Genomic DNA, 17,116 nt, shown 5'->3' with positions numbered 1-17,116 from the left:
GTGCCACTAGGTGACTGCACCGTGCAGATCATTCACGTTTGCGCTCCTGCTCATCCCATGAAACGGCAAGGTCAAGGGGCCAGGCCCTGTCCTCTCGCTTGCGTTTACCCGAATACCAGACACGCGAAACGCTATTTGGTAGTAATCCTCTGGTGTAAAGGGACGGCCGCAAAGGCACAAATTCTGGCGCCGATCTGATAGCGACAGTCAGATGTGCTGCAGCCACTCCGCTCGTCTGCTGCTTTGCAGAGGGACACGATGTCGCAGCTTGACATATTGCCAGTCGCTACGGTTGCAGCCCACAACGCAACAAAGGCAATTTATGGTGTTCACGAAAAGACAGACCGACACTGACCACGGAGCTGTCGTCATGACGGAGGACGTTGTAACAGAAGCAGACGGGGCTTGCTGTGCGCCGGAAGTGCTTTAGTGAGAAATTCTTCTTGTGCATTCTCTTGCTGTTACTTTCTTTTTATATAAACAAATTAACTAACATTTCAACTATTACGAAGATCATTTGTTTACCATAAAGGTGAAAAAATTATCGATAATGCGCCCTGGACAGCCAATCGTATAGCTCGCCCTACTTACGTCAATTGGGTGATTTACGTCATATGGGTACGGGTGGCTGAAAATTCCGCCGAGCAGTGTGCTGCGATCGACAGCGATGTACATTTTTAAAACCTTATAATAAATTACACGCTTTAAACGGAGCACTTAGATGCGTCAATGAATGATCAGAAGGACTTACTCTTACGAGTCAGTACGTTTGTACAAAATCGTCAAATCGTCAAAATCGTTTCAGGGTCTCTTTAAGATCAACGTTCTAGAACTCAAAGTTTGTTAGTCAGTCCATGTGGTACTCAAATAGCGAAGGAGCCTGATTAAACCACTTGGTGCGGAGGATTGTATGGAAGAAGGGGACAGGCTTCTTTCCTCCTTGCACTTTGGTATTTGCCCTCCTTAACGTGGAATATACACTTCTGTGTTTTCATGCTAGGCTCTATCATATGGTTACTATATTGGTTACGGCTCCGCGCAATATGATGTGCCCTATAGTACCCATAAAAGGGGAAGAATTGACATCCATTCGACAGTATAGCACGATTATACAAGGAAACGAATACCGATTTCTGAATGGGTTTTCTGACACTACTCTTGAGAAGATGACAAGTTTTTCCCCATCGCCAGACGAAACACAGATGCTAGAAAAATACTTGAAAAGAGATTGGAACTACAAATGAAGCAGGCACACCACTGACATCTACACGGACGCTGCAATCAGAAACGATATAGTCAGCATGGCCTCGGTTAGCACATTTGCACCGCAACACAATGGCTATCAAGCATGTGAGCTTCCTGGGGGTGCAACCATGCACGCAGAAATCTTAGCCATATGGGGAGCGGTCAATACCATTCCCATTGACATGGGAGACATTGTAGAATGTGCGAAATAATTATCGGGTCCTTACTGACTCAGACGAAGCGCTGGCCGAATTAACGGCGCCGACGACAGATCTCGCTGTGGCCAACGACACTAAAAGAAAACTAAAGAGAATGCAGGACGATGGGACAACTGTTTATGGACACCGGGGCACACCGGTAGGGATGGGGGAAACGCAGTTGCCGCGCAAGCGGGTGGGCTTGATGCCAAGTGTAATGTCGTAACGGGCTTGTAGGGTGCGCAAAATAAATAAATAAATAAATAAATAAATAAATAAATAAATAAATAAATAAATAAATAAATAGATAAACAATGTTACTCAGAGTCGTGGCCGCAGTATAAACAATGCCTTACACAAGAATTGAAAATTCTGCCGTACTGGGGAAAGGTACACACAGGTAGCTGGAATGGTTAACAAAGTAAGCAACTAAATTGTGCCCCTCGTCCCTCCTATCTGTTGGAACTCTAAAATTGCATGGGTGGGGAGCCTAACACCCGGCATATTAGAAGTTGACGTCGCGAACGAACACAGGACATCGTGAGTAATACGAAGCTGCGAGAACAGCGCCGAATTGTGAGTGATGGGACTAACGCAGCTGTCAACTGTAAAGTGAAGAAGTTCTCTTACTTCCCGCGCAGACGACTACGGTTCTGATATGCGTGGTGTTCTTGTCAGCGCAATGAAGTTTTGTTTGTCAACGTTTAGATGCGGTGACAGCTGTCGGGAGTCACTCTGCAACGCTAAGATGCCTCTGGTGTGAACACACTATGCGCCTCCACCAGCTGGATTTTCCCGTGGGTGCGCCAATATTGAATGCTGGCTTGTCAGCGGTGAAGCGATAAGCGATAGGACCGAAGTTGTGTTTCAATGATCTGATGCAAGTCGTATGCTTGAGTTTTGCGGTCCGCTCGATCATATCGACTTATTGGGTGATCATTCTTAAGTTTTATGGAATTTTTAACAATAGCCTGCTGCAGATAATATAATTCTAGTCCTTGAGCGCAATTATTCAGAGAGGTGGTGATTAGTTGCATGAAAAAAAAATAAACATACGTTCAACTCATTCACAAAAATTTACAAATTATATTTTAAATAATTGCATTACACCGCATAATGCAATTTACGAATTGCAGCCGTTGAGCTTGCAGGGCGTATGTATTTGAAATCAATTTCCAGGAGGACACCAGTTTCGGGAATTTGTTTCCCAGATTGTGGAACCAAACACATGGGTGTTCCTATTACGTTTGTGCTTCATTGCAAGAAGAGTGTTTCGTTAAAAAAGTAAGTGGAACAACAATGTATTTTTACGGCAAGTTTGATGGCGCGTACCTCCAAACTGGTGTCATTCTGGAAATTCATTCCAAGTGGATACGCCTTGCAAACTCACCGGCTACAATTCGGTAATTGCAATATTTGCCATAGAATAATTAATGAAGAAAGTAATTGGTGAATTTATGTAAATTCGTTGAATATGTGTTTCGATTTCTCGTGCTAGTAACGTCCGCCTCTTCAAATAATCCAGTTCAAGGGCAAGAATTTTGCTAGCTGCCACAAGCGATTTTTGAGAATTCCATAAAACTTAAAAATGATCATCCTGTATCTTGGCTCTATGGAGCAGTGTGTTTAGGCAGTGGTGAGGTGCAAAGAAAATAAATATACTTGCACATGTGCATGGAATCTGCGAGCGAGAACACACACACAAAAAAATTATAACTGTACGTTTCTCAAATGCCTTATCGCTAGTTCTTTTGATATACAGTATAGTCATCTAGCGATCTTAACCTATGATAAACTTTCATGCTTGGCTCTTGAAGCCAATGAAACAAATCAGCTGAGCTTATCTACGGGTGTATAATAGTAGGCTCCGCTTCATCTCATACGGAAGTGGGTGAGCGGAGCTCTTCTGATTATCCTACTATGCCTAACCAGTACTCGCTTCTGACCAAGTGTTGACCTCACAACCACGGCTTGTAGGTTCGGCGTACCAGGCTAAGGCATGCTTAAATATTCGTCTATATTTTTTTTCTACGTGCGATTTCTTTTTCCAGGAAAGATGGAGGGGACCTGTCTAGAAAGATCTGAACTGTAAATGACAACACGCTTCCACACTCTTGTTCATGGTCCTGACCTCTACACATGCTTTTCTTTCTTAGCGAATCTTACAGTCGGAACAAAAAGAAATCAGAACTATTCTATACTGAACAGCTGAGAAAGCAGTCAGAGGAGCTCATGCTTGTTAACAGCGTTATGCAGAGGAGCATTACGAGCATTGTATTCAACGATCCTAACATCTGTTATGACGCACTTACTCGCCCCTCCTACTTACACCAGTAGTAGGCAAGAGGAGTCAGTTTCAATCTGGCCACTACTCCACACAAGCCTCTCTGTCGCGTAGGTACGAATATTGAAAATTATATTTATGCACAGTATACAAGCACACGTCGTACGTATAGTGCGTTTAAATAAATGGTTATACACGTGTGCAGGTACAACAAGGCAATTTTTGTCGGTTTCTACTGCAAATAGCTTGCATTTGTGTATGTACATACATTGTCGATGGTTGCGTGCTTCCTTATGGGTTAATTTAAGGCCTGCTACTTCTTACAGTACGCCTGCCAAGAAAGGTATCCGGGCTGATGGACGGCACGATATATTGGCATGATGCGCCTCTTTGCAGGTCGTCCTGCTTCTTCTGCCAACCTGCCTGCTGGAGGCCCGGGCCAGCCAGGCTGACAGATGGCCAATGACAGGTCAGCCGAAGACTTGCGTTGGCCGCGGCTACCGTCGGCAGCCAGCTGACACTATATTTACCGTTTGAACGCTCCCCCCCCCCCGTCTGCCCTTTCTTTTTGTCGATGGTGGACCCGGGAGGTTGACAGCAGCAGTTGCGGCCACCTCGCAGCCGCATAATGGCCAGGAAACAGGAAACTGAACTGTTGACGGACGTATTGGAAGCTTTAGCTGCAGACCCAGGAAGTGATTACCATTTATTTAAAATGCGCTTTACGAAAGGAAGTGTCCAGGGGCATGAGCCGTGATTCTGGGGGGCACCCGGGAACGGTTGAAAGAAAATTCTGGTGTGGAACAAAGTATTGATAAAATTGTACAGCAACGCTTGACTGCGATTGCGAATTCTCTGTCTGTCAATGAAGTGAACCATCCCATCGTCAAAAAGGCAGAGGCGAGCGCCTTATAGAAAATCTAGAAGGAAAAAAGACTTACATCGCAGTCAAAGTTGCATAATTTCCTGCTTAGCGCACAGGAGTGTACATAATATGCTAACACGGAACTTGGCATCTACGGGAAAAGCTCTCGTTTATCCTGGGGAGATTAGACAGCCTTCAATTGTATAATAGTATTTAAGTGATGCAAGACAAAGCCAGATGAAGGAATTTTACATCTATTCACAGCAATCATTGCCTTTCAGAAATATAACGCAGACGCAGTCAGGACTGATGAAGTTTCCTCTATTGTACCAGTGCAACATCTTATAGAAGCATATTCTTGCGCACTGGAAGTCATTAAAAAGTTATGTAAATCTTTCGCAGGTAGGCGCTTAAATGTGACCTTCTTACAAACAATGGCTCTAAATTAAGCGTTGTAAGAAGCGCCAGCACACACTACTACGCTTTGATGTCGTGGTGTTGCTATCTTGTCCTCCCAGGAAAATTATACAAATGGTAAGAGAAAGAATGAAAAAAAGTGAAACAAAGGTAAGTGCCGCGAGACGCTTGCAGGCGCCGCGTAGTTACGTGCTGCAGAGGCTCTATTGTTGTCTTCCTTTTCGTTCGGTGGTCGGCGGGTCCCGCTTTCTCCGCGCAACACCACTGCCCTCCACCGTGGAGCTCACGACCGAGGGCAGCGAGACATGAATAAAGCACGCAGAGCTGGCTTTGCAATTAAGGGCGTAATTGTAATTGTTTCGCTAGCTGTCCGGGTCAACAGCGCTCACGTAAGATGCTTGTCCAACGGTGCCGTGTAAGTGGAGCAGGATGCAAATCGAGGAAGTGTTGAAATACGACGCGGGCCTGCCGCAAGCCGCAGGTCGAACCAGAAAGTGCACAATGGATGCTGTGTCGTGGGTGTGCAGCCGCCTTTCGTAACCCGAGTGGAGCGGCCGACGCGAGCCGAATGTCTATTCTTGTTTTGTGCGACTCAGGTGGCCCCTGTCGAGTGTACGCTGCCTTGACGTGCTCTGCCTGGAATGACTCTTGTTCGCCCAGTTCTTTTATGCTTCCACAGCCAGCGCTATAAGCAAGGCTTGTGGCAGTATAGGTTAATGGAAGTGCAGCTGGACACTTTAATGAAAGCGCAACTTCTAACGCGGGTGCTCTTTACGAGGAATGACGTTTGTGGGTGGCCAGTGGCACGTCGGGGAGGTGTGCGCATATTTTCTTAATGGGGATGGCAGGTGTGCTGACAGGGGGTAAGGCGTCGAGATCGCCCGCCAGCAGATGTTACTTAAAGCGTAGAGAACGGGAAAATTTCAAGCATTTTTAGTAGGTACTCAACGGTCCACTAGTTACAGGGTGTTGGAAGAAAGAATGGAAGACTCTTTCAGTATTATAAATGAGTCCTACCAGAGGATCCTGCGCAGAACTCGACTGTTCGCTTGCATGGTCAGGAAATAAATAAAGAATTCCGCACCAATAAGTGTGGGGATCAAACGGAGGCTCACTCCATGCATGTGATAGCCTCAAATAGATCATCACCAGGAATATGTTTTATGAAAGTTTTTATTTGTTTAAAGATTCATTATGCAGCTCCTTTAGGGTGCGGAAGGCGCAAACAATACGCAGAACTCACCTTTCCAAACATCCCGCTATCTTTTGTGCCACATGAGTTTCACCACGCAGGGCCGCCACAATTCTGCTCATTTGCGCAGTGGTTCGATCATGCTAATGCGATAATCACTGTGACAGTAATATTTCATTTTTTCATTGCTTCTAGCCATTTGGGCAGTAGTCACGGAATTATTAGCTAGGGCGGCCGCGATGCACCGATTGGAAAACTTCGAGGCCATTTTCCTTTATTGAGTAGCGCCTTATCACTGTTTTAATGTGGCAACTGAAGAAGCGTATTCACTTGGCAACCAACATGGCTCGTTGCGCATTCCCTGAAAATTACAAAATCGAGTTGTTATCGAGTTGCCTGGCTGACATCTAGATGTTGCAGTATAGTGCGGGCAATTCACAATATCTAGAAAATCTCATTCTCTGCAATATATACAACAATGAAACAATCATGAAATGATTGCGAGTTTTAGTAAACTCTTCAGTGGCTTACGGTATCTAATGACCGAACGTAACGCAGGGTTATGAGAGATACCGTAGTGGAGCATTACGGAATAATTTTGAGCCAACTGTACCTTTGTTACTTGAATGGAAAAATGAATTTCTTTCGGTAGCTTAGTACTACTTTCAGATAATTGATGCTTTTTTTCTTTTTAATGAAACTACTTCCACCTTACGTATTGCCTAGGAACTGAAATTCTGTGTTCTGTGATCCTGCTTTGCGACTGGCCAATTATTTCGGTCTCACGCTGCCATTATTTAGCTTAGTCATCAGCTCAAATGGTAGAGCAAAAGCCTCGGAAAAGCGTTGATTCAGCGTTTGGTCCCTAGCCCAGGAAAAGTTTTTCTTCAACTGCAAAGCTTTCTTGATGCACGATTTGGTTTTCTCTATTGCTCAGCGCTATACTCTTTAGTGAACGGCAGTTTTGCTCTCGTGAAACTTCCTGTCTCCAGAGTATGCCCACATAACTGATTTTGTGGATTCTTTAATTTGCAGTGAAAGCATCTAATACAAGCGCATATTGTGTACCGCCCCATAGGAAGAGAGAGACAAAAAAAAGGAGGGGAAAGACAGGGGGGAAGATCCGGCTTGCTACCTTACCCTGGGAAGAGAGGGGGAGGTAAAGTGACAGGAAAGCAGGAATAACTTCTAAATACGTAATTGAAGGTTGCTTAACTCATTCTTTAAGGCTCGTAACTGTCGTAAAGCGCCAACTATAGCGATAAAAAATTTATAGTGCAAATGCATCTGTTCGAACCTAAATGTGAGCGTTGTTACCTGAATATGCGCTTGTCTCAGGGCATCGGTTCGGTACTGCATGCAGTATTAATGCTACCGTAAACAATCAAAAGTGCTTAGTTTCCTTCCTTGGAAATATACAAGTGCCTTTATTTCCATAAACGTACAATTTATGGGGGATTTAAGGAAAAAGTTGCTCGCAGCAACTTGACGGGCCTTAAACCCGGTCTGAGGGCAGCAGCAGAAGGCACAGGCACTGATTTAGAGCCGACAAACAATACATAAGCGAAAAAAAAACAAAGACAATGACAACTTGGCTTAGACAGTATGCCAGCAAACAGAAGTGCAATGGAGAAAAAGAAAAAAAAAGGAAAAACGTTACAAATCATAAAAACTACGTGAATCCACAGTGTACAGTATTGTACAAAAGAAGCAGCAATAGAACAAGGTAATCATTTTAGGAAAGAATAAGACATGATTTGACAGAGGCTAATATCAAATTGAGATGTGTGACGACAGCCTACTTCAGAAAACAGTCACAAACAACCCATTAAATCGTCTTCAAAATGTCACTGAAATGCTCATATAAATGCGATACAGGACAGGAGGTGACATCTATGTTATTACATTTAAGCGTGTTTAATAGGCGTGGTAAGCGGTGGTACAACATTTGAAGAGAATAGTTAGTGCGAGGGTGCGGCACATACCAGTGTTCAGGTGACCGTGTACTGTATTCTGTTCTGTTTCTAGTTAGCTGTGCTAACGATGTGATGTATGGCTGGCTTTGTTTTGCTTCTTTACGATAGGCTAGTAACAGCCTCAACTGCGACAGAGAATGCAGTGTGAGTAAATTCAACTGTTTGAATAGAGGTGCAGTGTGAGCGTCTACTGGAGCATTACAGATACTACGTATTGCCTTTTTTTGAAGCAAGAATAACCGGTTTATGTTTGTAGCAGACGTCGTACTCCACACGAGGCAGCAGTAGTGTACGTGACTCAGGAAGAGAGCGTTGTACAAAAGAAGTTTGACCTTGCGTGGCAGCGGTCTTAAGCTGAAGAGCGCCCCAGCTACTTGCGCAAGTTTGCCTCCAAGGAAGTCGATGTGATTAGTCCATAACATATGGCTGTCAAAAAAGACACCTAACGTCTTCGCAGACTGAACAAGCTCAATTCTTGAAGAACCTATTATAATGTCGGTCTCTAAGCTCACACCTTTATTTTTTGGTTGAAATAAAATAGCTTTTGTTTTGTCAGTGTTAATTCTTAAGCCATTATCCTGTGACCATGTGTGTATTTTTTTAAGAACAGAGTTTGCAGTTGAAACCAGCCTTTCAACGTTGTTCGATGAAAAAAGCAGCGTAGTGTCATCTGCATAAATAATGTATTTAGGTTCACTATCGACAAGAACAAGGTCATTAACGTATATGTTGAAAAGCAGGGGGCCCAATATGCTTCCTTGGGGAACACCAACTGTTACTTCCTTGAACTGGGAGCAGATGCCATTAATTTCAACGAGTTGATTCCGCTGATTTAAATAAGATTTCACTATATCCAAAGCAATACCACGAATACCGTAGTACTCTAGCTTCTTTAACAAAAGTTCGTGGTGAATAGAGTCAAACGCTTTACTGAAGTCGATAAGAACCCCGAGCGTGAGCAGCTTGTTTTCAAAGTTTTGCAATATTTGTTCCTTTTGTGTTAGTAACGCGAGCTGGGTTGACCGTCCCTTTCGAAAAGCATATTGACAGTCAGTGAACAGGTTATGTTTTTCGAGGAAATCTGAAATACGCCGAAATATTATTTTTTCAAGTCCTTTTGAAAATACTGGAAGTATGGAAATGGGTCTGTAATTAGATATCACAGTTTTATAACCTTTTTTAAACAGAGCAAGTACTTTAGCTGTCTGCATTTTGGCAGGAAATACCCCAGATGTCAGGCAGAGGTTGTAAATGTATGTTAAAACAGGCGATATAATGTTCAAGACGTGCTTTACAGGTGTAATCTGTATGCCGTCAATGTCACACGACGTGGTATTACGCAACTCAGAAAATAAATGGACTAGCTCAGACTCAGTAGTAGGATATAAGAATATACTATCGGGGCACCTGACCTGAACATAGCGGGTGGCATTTCTGTGCACACATGAACCAGCTGCATTAACAAAGAAATTATTAAAGTAATCGGAAAGCATTTCATCCGGGATGATAATGCCATTTTTAAAAATCTCAATATTTGTAGGCGACGACGGCGCTCGGTTTAACAGAACATTTAGTTTTTTCCAAGTTTTGCGACTATCATTTTGACAAGACATGAAGTATTCATATTCATAAGAGGCCTTGGCTTTCCGAAGCTCATTTGTTAGCTTATTGCGGTAGCGTTTAAATATGTGTAGATCGGTTATATTACGAGACTTAACAAACTGGTTATAGAGCATGTTTTTAAACTTTATTTTGCGAAAGAGGTCATCCGTGATCCACGGTTTGCGAATGTGCGATGATCGCTTGCGTCTAGTTCGCAGAGGAAAGTTTTCCTGGTAACACGTGATGAAAATACGTAGAAATTCCTCATATGCTGATTGTGCACATTGTGTGGCATATACATCGCTCCAGTCAAGTAACTGAATCTGTCTGCGAAACGTTTCGAGACGGTTTGGTGTAATCACTTGGCTGGGGAAAAGACGCTGTCTGTTTTTTTCAGTGCATCGTTTGAAACAGAAAAAAACGGGCATATGGTCGCTCAGGTTACATGAAAGAACGCCGGCTTTTATGATAGCCGTTTAAACATTGGTGATAAACAAATCCAGGCAAGTTGACGCGGCATAGGTTACTCGTGTTGGAACAGAGATAACGCTTGAGCAACCATGCGACTGAAGCAGGATATGAAATTCCCGAGTTAAGCACGTGTCAGCTAGGAGATCAATGTTAAAGTCACCACCCCAGATTACGTCATACTTATACGTACATACATATGCAAAGAAATTTTCGAGAAAACTAAAGAAACGTGGAATATTGCCTCCAGGTGGACGATAAAACACCGAGTAAACGCTTCTGCCGCTGACAAAGGATAGAACTTCGTAGTCATCTGTGACACATGAGAATTCTTCGATGTAGTCGACATTAATATTGTCACGAACAAGCAAGCTAACACCGCCACCTCGAGAGGTAGTCCTAAATTGGTTGAAACACTGATAGCCCGGTAGATGCCAAACAAGAGAACTGTGGTTGTACCATGTCTCAGATAACATAACGAAATCGAATTTAAAATTAAGACTGGCAAATAACACATCTAGCTCATTATGTTTGTTTCGAGCAGACTGGCAGTTTAAATGAAAACATTTAGTGGATAGCCAGTGTTCCGAACCGATGAAGTCGAGTAATTCTGTAGGCGATACCCAATCTCCACTTGACATGGTGAAATGATGGCATACAGATTACCTCGTCATTTGAGACTATTTAGATCAGATAGATTCTTTACGACATGGGCGCTATCTCCTTCTTCCTTCCTAATAAAGATCTTGCCACCACGGTGCCAGACAAAGCGGAATTCATTTGCTTTCGCCCATTCCTTAGCCTTCTTAAGTAGAGCCCCATTTTGCGTTGTCAAGTTTTCCATCACATGTAGGCCAGATTGAAGAGCCGGAAACTCTTTCCTTTTCTCTAACCACTTATCTCTAAGCGACTGATTCGCAAAACGTATCAAGACGGCTGGAATTTTAACTGCTCTAGCTGGCAGCCTGTGGATTGCCGAAACTAACTGATCATTCAGCATGTCTAACTTGAGTTTGGATGCGATAGCGTTTATTTCTGTAAGCAGGCATTCGTCTCGAACGTGCTTAAGACCATGAACTTCGAGGTTCAGCTTTCTCCTCTGGTACTCAATGTCATTTACAGAAGAAGCAATGCGCTGCAGTTCCGCACCAGAGCCGTCTGTTTTTTCGAGCTTTGAAACCCTAGCGGTAAGACATTTAATCTCGCCTTCATGCCTAGTTACGTCACCAAGAATGGCATCGTACTTGTCAGACATGAGCTTGACCGAGGCCTCTAGGTCGTGAACCATCTTCTTCAAGGGAAGCAGCTCGTCAAGCTTTCTGTTCATCTCAAGAAGCAGGGCAGCAACAGAAGTATCTTCAGCATCTTTGGGACGGGAAACATTTGGCTCAGACTTTCGACACTGTGTACATTTCCACGATTTCTTATAGTCGTCGCCTTTCGACTTAAAAGTTTTTTCCGAAACTCCGGAGCACGAGCCCAAATGGAAAAGGCCTAAGCATTCACAGCACACCATGTGCCTGATATCAGATGATATATCTCTCATGCAGTTCGCACAGGTTGTATCGCTGAGATCGCTCATTGTAATTTAAGAGCACGGCTATCTGGTACAGAGGAAAATACTTCTCGAAAGGGTAACTGACAAGAGCTAGGAGCACTTGTACATAAAAAATGCAGAAGAACCAGCGTGGCAGCAGCAGCGGCAGAGTACGTTAACATGAGTGTTTGCTAAATAAGTCAGCAAGTGTAAACAACCAACCTGCAAAAAGTTTTCAGCAGGTTTAGACAGCGTGCCAGGCCTCTCCGCTGCTACTGCCAGAAATGACGGCAGGCTCGTGGGGACGTCTTTTTATGCCTTGGCCTTGGTTCCCCTGGCGGTTCCGTCGTAGCGGCAATGATGTGGCTCTTGACGTAGAAGGAAGATATCTTGCGTGACTTCGGAGACTGCGCAGTAGTTGGGGCTCCGAAAACAGTTGATCGGTGGATCTGCAAAAAGTTTTCAGCAGGTTTAGACAGCGTGCCAGGCCTCTCCGCTGCTACTGCCAGAAAATAATGTTAATAATGTTAATGTTACATAATGTTACCGTAGTGACAGTAATTCCAGTGACAAAGCAGAGCTAAAAATTGTTGCAAAGTCAAAGCGGTAATATCAGCTGCCACTGTCAACTGTGGCATCGAGGTTCCCATTTGGGTTGCCCTTTATAATTTTTCTACATCTGTTCATTCTCAAAACCGAAAAATAAAAGTCAAGTGAGAGGGTCTGTAGGCCGGCGTTGGGTCTGGTGGGTGGTCGAATAACGGGAATAATACCCACAGCACTTGCTCCGGTATGAATTTTAAGGATGCGTGTACAAAACGGAAAAAGTGAATTTCAGAGCGGTTCTTCACATTATTGATACTGAGACAAGTTAGAAAACTTCAACTCATCGTCTCTCAGCGGTGGCTGTCACCGGGCCAATAAACAACTAATTTACGAGCAGCCTGCCTACTTGCTTGCGTTGAATGCATAAACAAACGTTTAGAATATCCCTCTCCAATGACAAAATATCATCAGTAATCGTATGGAATAATGAGAAATAAAAAAATTGCTAACTTTTCCTTTATCTCGCTCTTTTATCTCTACTTGGTCGCTTTACCTTGAGTTGCGCGAAAAAGCGCAGTAGGTTGCGTCCCATCAGTTTAAACAGAGTTCACTGCGAATGAGGCGAGAATCAAGTGGTTCCAGAGAACCATGACCTCTCGCTGCGCGTCACATTGTGCTCTTCAGTACGTTCTGTGGGAGTTTACGCCTGCGGTGGAAGGGCTGCAGTGGGTGATAATGTTCGCCAAGTGACGTTGTAACACCACACTGAAGACGATCGTGATCACTTTTAGGCGCTAAAGCAGCATTTATACACTCTGTGGTTTATCACCACAATTCCTCTCAATACGCTGTCAGATGCACAAGTGACTTAACAACTGATGTTTGTTATTTCGGTCATTTAGGGATTCGACAATTAAGATCGATTGAAAAATGCGTTGCGAATGAATTCTGACCACAAACGGTGATTTAACCTCGAGTCAAAATCTCAGTACACAAGCCAGTACGCACTTTCACTCGAAAACCAAACAGAAGCTGCTGCTAGGGCTATGCCGGATGTCACAAGTTCAAGAGTACGTCTTGAGCTCTTTGCACCAACAGCAAGTGTAAAGGTCGGGCACTTAGCAACTAAAAGTTAATTGCTAATGATGCTAATGCTAATGATGAAGCTACAACATAATCATGATCATATCCACCGTGCAACTGCACCTTCAAGCGCGCTTATTTTCTTGAGATAGCGAAATGTCTAGCATTTCATGCATTTGTTTTAATTTTGTCACGAGGAAAAAATTTGTCTGCCAGTCCTTGGCAGTTGAACATACCTGTAATGCGTCGTATATGCAGGCTTGGCAGCATTATGTCAAAGAGTGTATGCAATGGCGAGAAGCCCGACAAGCGGTTTAGCAAAATACGCTCAAGGCAAACAATATACAGCAAAAGGAACTACTTGCTGCTTTGTTCGTCATTTACACGGGGATACGTACATCAATAATCTGCCTTGGTAACGCCACCTGTCAGCACGCCGACGTCAAGCTCACACGATACACTAAACGAGCTTCCTCGATACGTATACGAGAAGGTGCAAGAAACAAGGCCGCATAGCCAGCGAGCACTTCAACAGCCAGATGACCTCTGTAGACACAACGCCTGTTTCCTGGTCGTTCAGCATAACAAACCTGTCAATCTGGACTGACACGCAGGAAGCTTTCGCGTGGACTGAGACTCTTCAAACCACCGAATCTTGAGAGAAAGCTGCCTGCGTTTCACTCGCATACCTTGTATGCTTTCCCCACTTTCGTGTCTTGAGCATCCATCCAGCCAGTCTTATAACAAAATGGGGCCAAGTGTTGCTTTTACTCATGATCAACATGTAGGCCGAACTGCACGGCTCACAGTAGCGCGAATGTTTCGCTTCTGCAAGCTTTGGGAGAGAGCCTTGGCCAGCTCCGACCTCGAGGATCAGCAACGGCTGATTGCGAGGGCCCAGGACGCGGCCCGAGCTCAAGGCATTCTGGAATGATGACGCCTCTCCCTAGCTGCATTTACCTAATAAAAATGTTTATTCTCTCTCTCTCTCTGCAAGCTAAAGAAAAGAAAAAATACAGCATTTGTAAATGTTTCTGTGTAGTGAGGGTAACAATATTCAAATGTCTTAATTGGTGACGTTAGCCTCATCGCCATAACAGATTTACCCCAGTTGAAGGATTATTAAGCGTGAGAATAAGTCAGGGTCTAAAAGCGTAGTACTCGTAATGAGCGTTCGAAATATACTTAAACAGCATAAACGAGCGATGCGGCCTTTCTTTGCTTTATGGTGAGCTTCTCGCTTCTATAAAAGCAATTTAAGCTCTCTGCAGAAACATAGTCCGAAAAAGAATTTTTTCGTTAATTTTCCTTTTCATACGGTTTTACATTGCACTTTTATTCTAGGTTGTGGACTTGGATTATGAACTAGATGTTCTTTTTCCCCGACTTGGGAACTACTCGGGGAAACTCGTTATTAAGTGCTTTTACATTGTTATGGCTTTTTTATTCCAAGAGTATTCATATTATTATTGCACGTTAGAGCAGAGTAGGCAAGCTATGCGGTTATTGCGACATGCTACACTTGACAAACAATTGAAAATTAGGCACAGTCGGCACAGTTACTCACTAAAGCCTTTGCATGTTGCCGCATCATGAATTAGTGACATATTTCCACGGCAATACAGTACGCAGCGCTAATTCTAGGAAAATACATTTTCTATTTTTGCAGAGCCTCTAACACATGGAACGGCTTCTAGCAGCAACGCACAAGGCTTTTATGTTCTGAGAAGACCACCTCGCTATGACTCGCCCCAACAACCGGCGGCATCTGAACCCCTCAGAGGTGATGCTTCGCTTCGCCAATGGAGCGACAACTTTCCATCAGGTACTCAACCGCTCACAACACGTGACCAATACAATCAGGCAAAAACTTCCGCGTCTTCGTATCAGAGGTCCCAGAATGCACCCGCAACGGCTAGATGGAAGTACCCTGGCTCTACCGATGCTTGGCAAATGCGAAGCAGTGGTAGGAATGGCCAGGGCAGGGCGACAGAACGCTTCGAAGTAAGAAAGACGAACGACAGGTCCCACAGAAAGCCTGCTGAATCGAGCAAGTCAAGTGCCAGTGCTGGCTGGGCAGCGGCCAGCGCACCGACTAATAGCAAGCCCAAGAATATACTCGTCATAGATGCAGGGTACACAACCGGTAACGTACAAGATTTTCTGAACTCGGGCTGGCCAATGAAGAAGCCAAACGGCAATGGTTGGCAAATGGCTGCAAGTAGTGGGTGGCAGGGTGCTAATTCTAACGGTTGGCAAGCAGCGGCTAGTAGCGACGGCTGGCAAGCATCAAGCGACAATGGCTGGCAGACATCAGGCAATGATGAACAGGTGTACACTGTCAAGACAGCGAGCATGGACCATGCCGCGGGTCTCGAGGCGGACACGCCTCCTTTCTTTTCCGGAGCGGGACCGAGCAATGGAAATGGACACGCGGTTCCAGAGAAGCAAGTGTACATAGTGAAGACCATCAGCCACAGGCCGGCGCCAAGCTCACCTGCAATGGCTCCTGCGTGGCCTTCGGATGAGTGGAGCGACGCACCAGCGAAATGGCCATCGGACGGCTGGAACGGAGCCATGGACATGCCAATGGCGATGCAGAATGGTGCAAATGGCGGGATCGGTCAACAAATTCTTGCTTTACTAGGACAGAAGCAGGAATTCATATTAAAGACCCTGCCGAGCCTCTTGCCATCGGCGCAGCAGTCAGCGCCGTCTGACTGGCCCTCAGGCAACGGAAAGGCTTCCAAGGAAAACCCATGGGGGTGACTTCGTCCTTGGTGTATAGTACACACACATATATATGTTGCAATGCGCCCTTCAAATACCGAAAAAGAAAACTGCGAAAACTTTCTCTATGAAAGGAAGCGCGGAAGACTACATTTGAATGAAAAAAATAAAGTTCCTCGTGGCATTGATCTTATTCGTGTGAAAAAATAACATGAGCAGTGCTGCCACCACACCACTTCCAGCAATAATTATCCTAAAGACGTGCAGTGAGTAATGAACCTTTCGAAACTCAGATTAATCTTTTGCTTTCAGCTGAACTCTGCGTGCACGATAGCGATACACTCAAGAATAATCGTTATGCTTATATTGTCAATCAGTTGATCGATGGATGCAGATTTAAATTGGGGTGAACAATTAAAGCGCTGATACAACACATTTGAACACAAGCGATATGCCGGACTTTCTAACTTTCCAAAGGCTCCACAATAAAGACATATTTCCTATCCCAAAACTTGGAGACAAATTTAACTAATGACACAAAAATTTGGTACCTTATCTACAGCACAAGATGACGTGTAATTATAGTCAGCGCAGGGACACGGTTCAAGTATTTGCTTTAGTTTCTATGTAGCCCTCCGGGAAACAAACCGTTATAATCTGTTGCGCGATGGCGCAGTTCCTAAATTAGTTCCACAGATTTTAGTGTAACTAATGGCTGAGCGAGTGCACAAATACCAGAATGTGTAACGCGGGACGAAGACCGAGAAGGGGAAGTGATGTTTGTCTCGCATTCGCTGCTTACTACAAGAATACCAGCGTATTAGGTTAGTGTGGCTAAACATACGTCGTATACAGTAAAACCACAACTATTTCGGCACAAACGTGACTGCGCGACACCGCACAAACAACAGAAAATGAGCCACATAAAGCGCATTGTCTCCTTTCTTTCCGGGTGTCGCCTCGAGCATCGTTTG

General features: G+C 44.3%; 1 protein-coding gene across 2 annotated transcripts in view; it reads left to right on the top strand.

Annotated features, from left to right (window-relative positions):
- The window catches only part of LOC139049615 (uncharacterized), a 37,183-nt gene extending 20,848 nt beyond the window's left edge, over nucleotides 1-16,335 (top strand). For both annotated transcript variants that reach the window (XM_070525239.1, XM_070525238.1), the window contains exons 2-3: nucleotides 4,123-4,195; nucleotides 15,082-16,335. In XM_070525239.1, coding sequence (XP_070381340.1) covers nucleotides 4,189-4,195; nucleotides 15,082-16,181 — 1,107 coding nt within the window. In that variant the 5' untranslated portion in view covers nucleotides 4,123-4,188 and the 3' untranslated portion in view covers nucleotides 16,182-16,335. The remainder of the gene's footprint in view (nucleotides 1-4,122; nucleotides 4,196-15,081) is intronic.
- The last annotated feature ends 781 nt before the right edge of the window (nucleotides 16,336-17,116 follow it).

Source organism: Dermacentor albipictus, chromosome 1 (assembly GCF_038994185.2).
Source record: "Dermacentor albipictus isolate Rhodes 1998 colony chromosome 1, USDA_Dalb.pri_finalv2, whole genome shotgun sequence".
In the NCBI taxonomy this organism is placed as follows: Eukaryota; Metazoa; Arthropoda; class Arachnida; order Ixodida; family Ixodidae; genus Dermacentor; species Dermacentor albipictus.
Note: the sequence above shows the minus strand (reverse complement) of the source record. Positions and strands in the feature narration are given on the sequence as shown.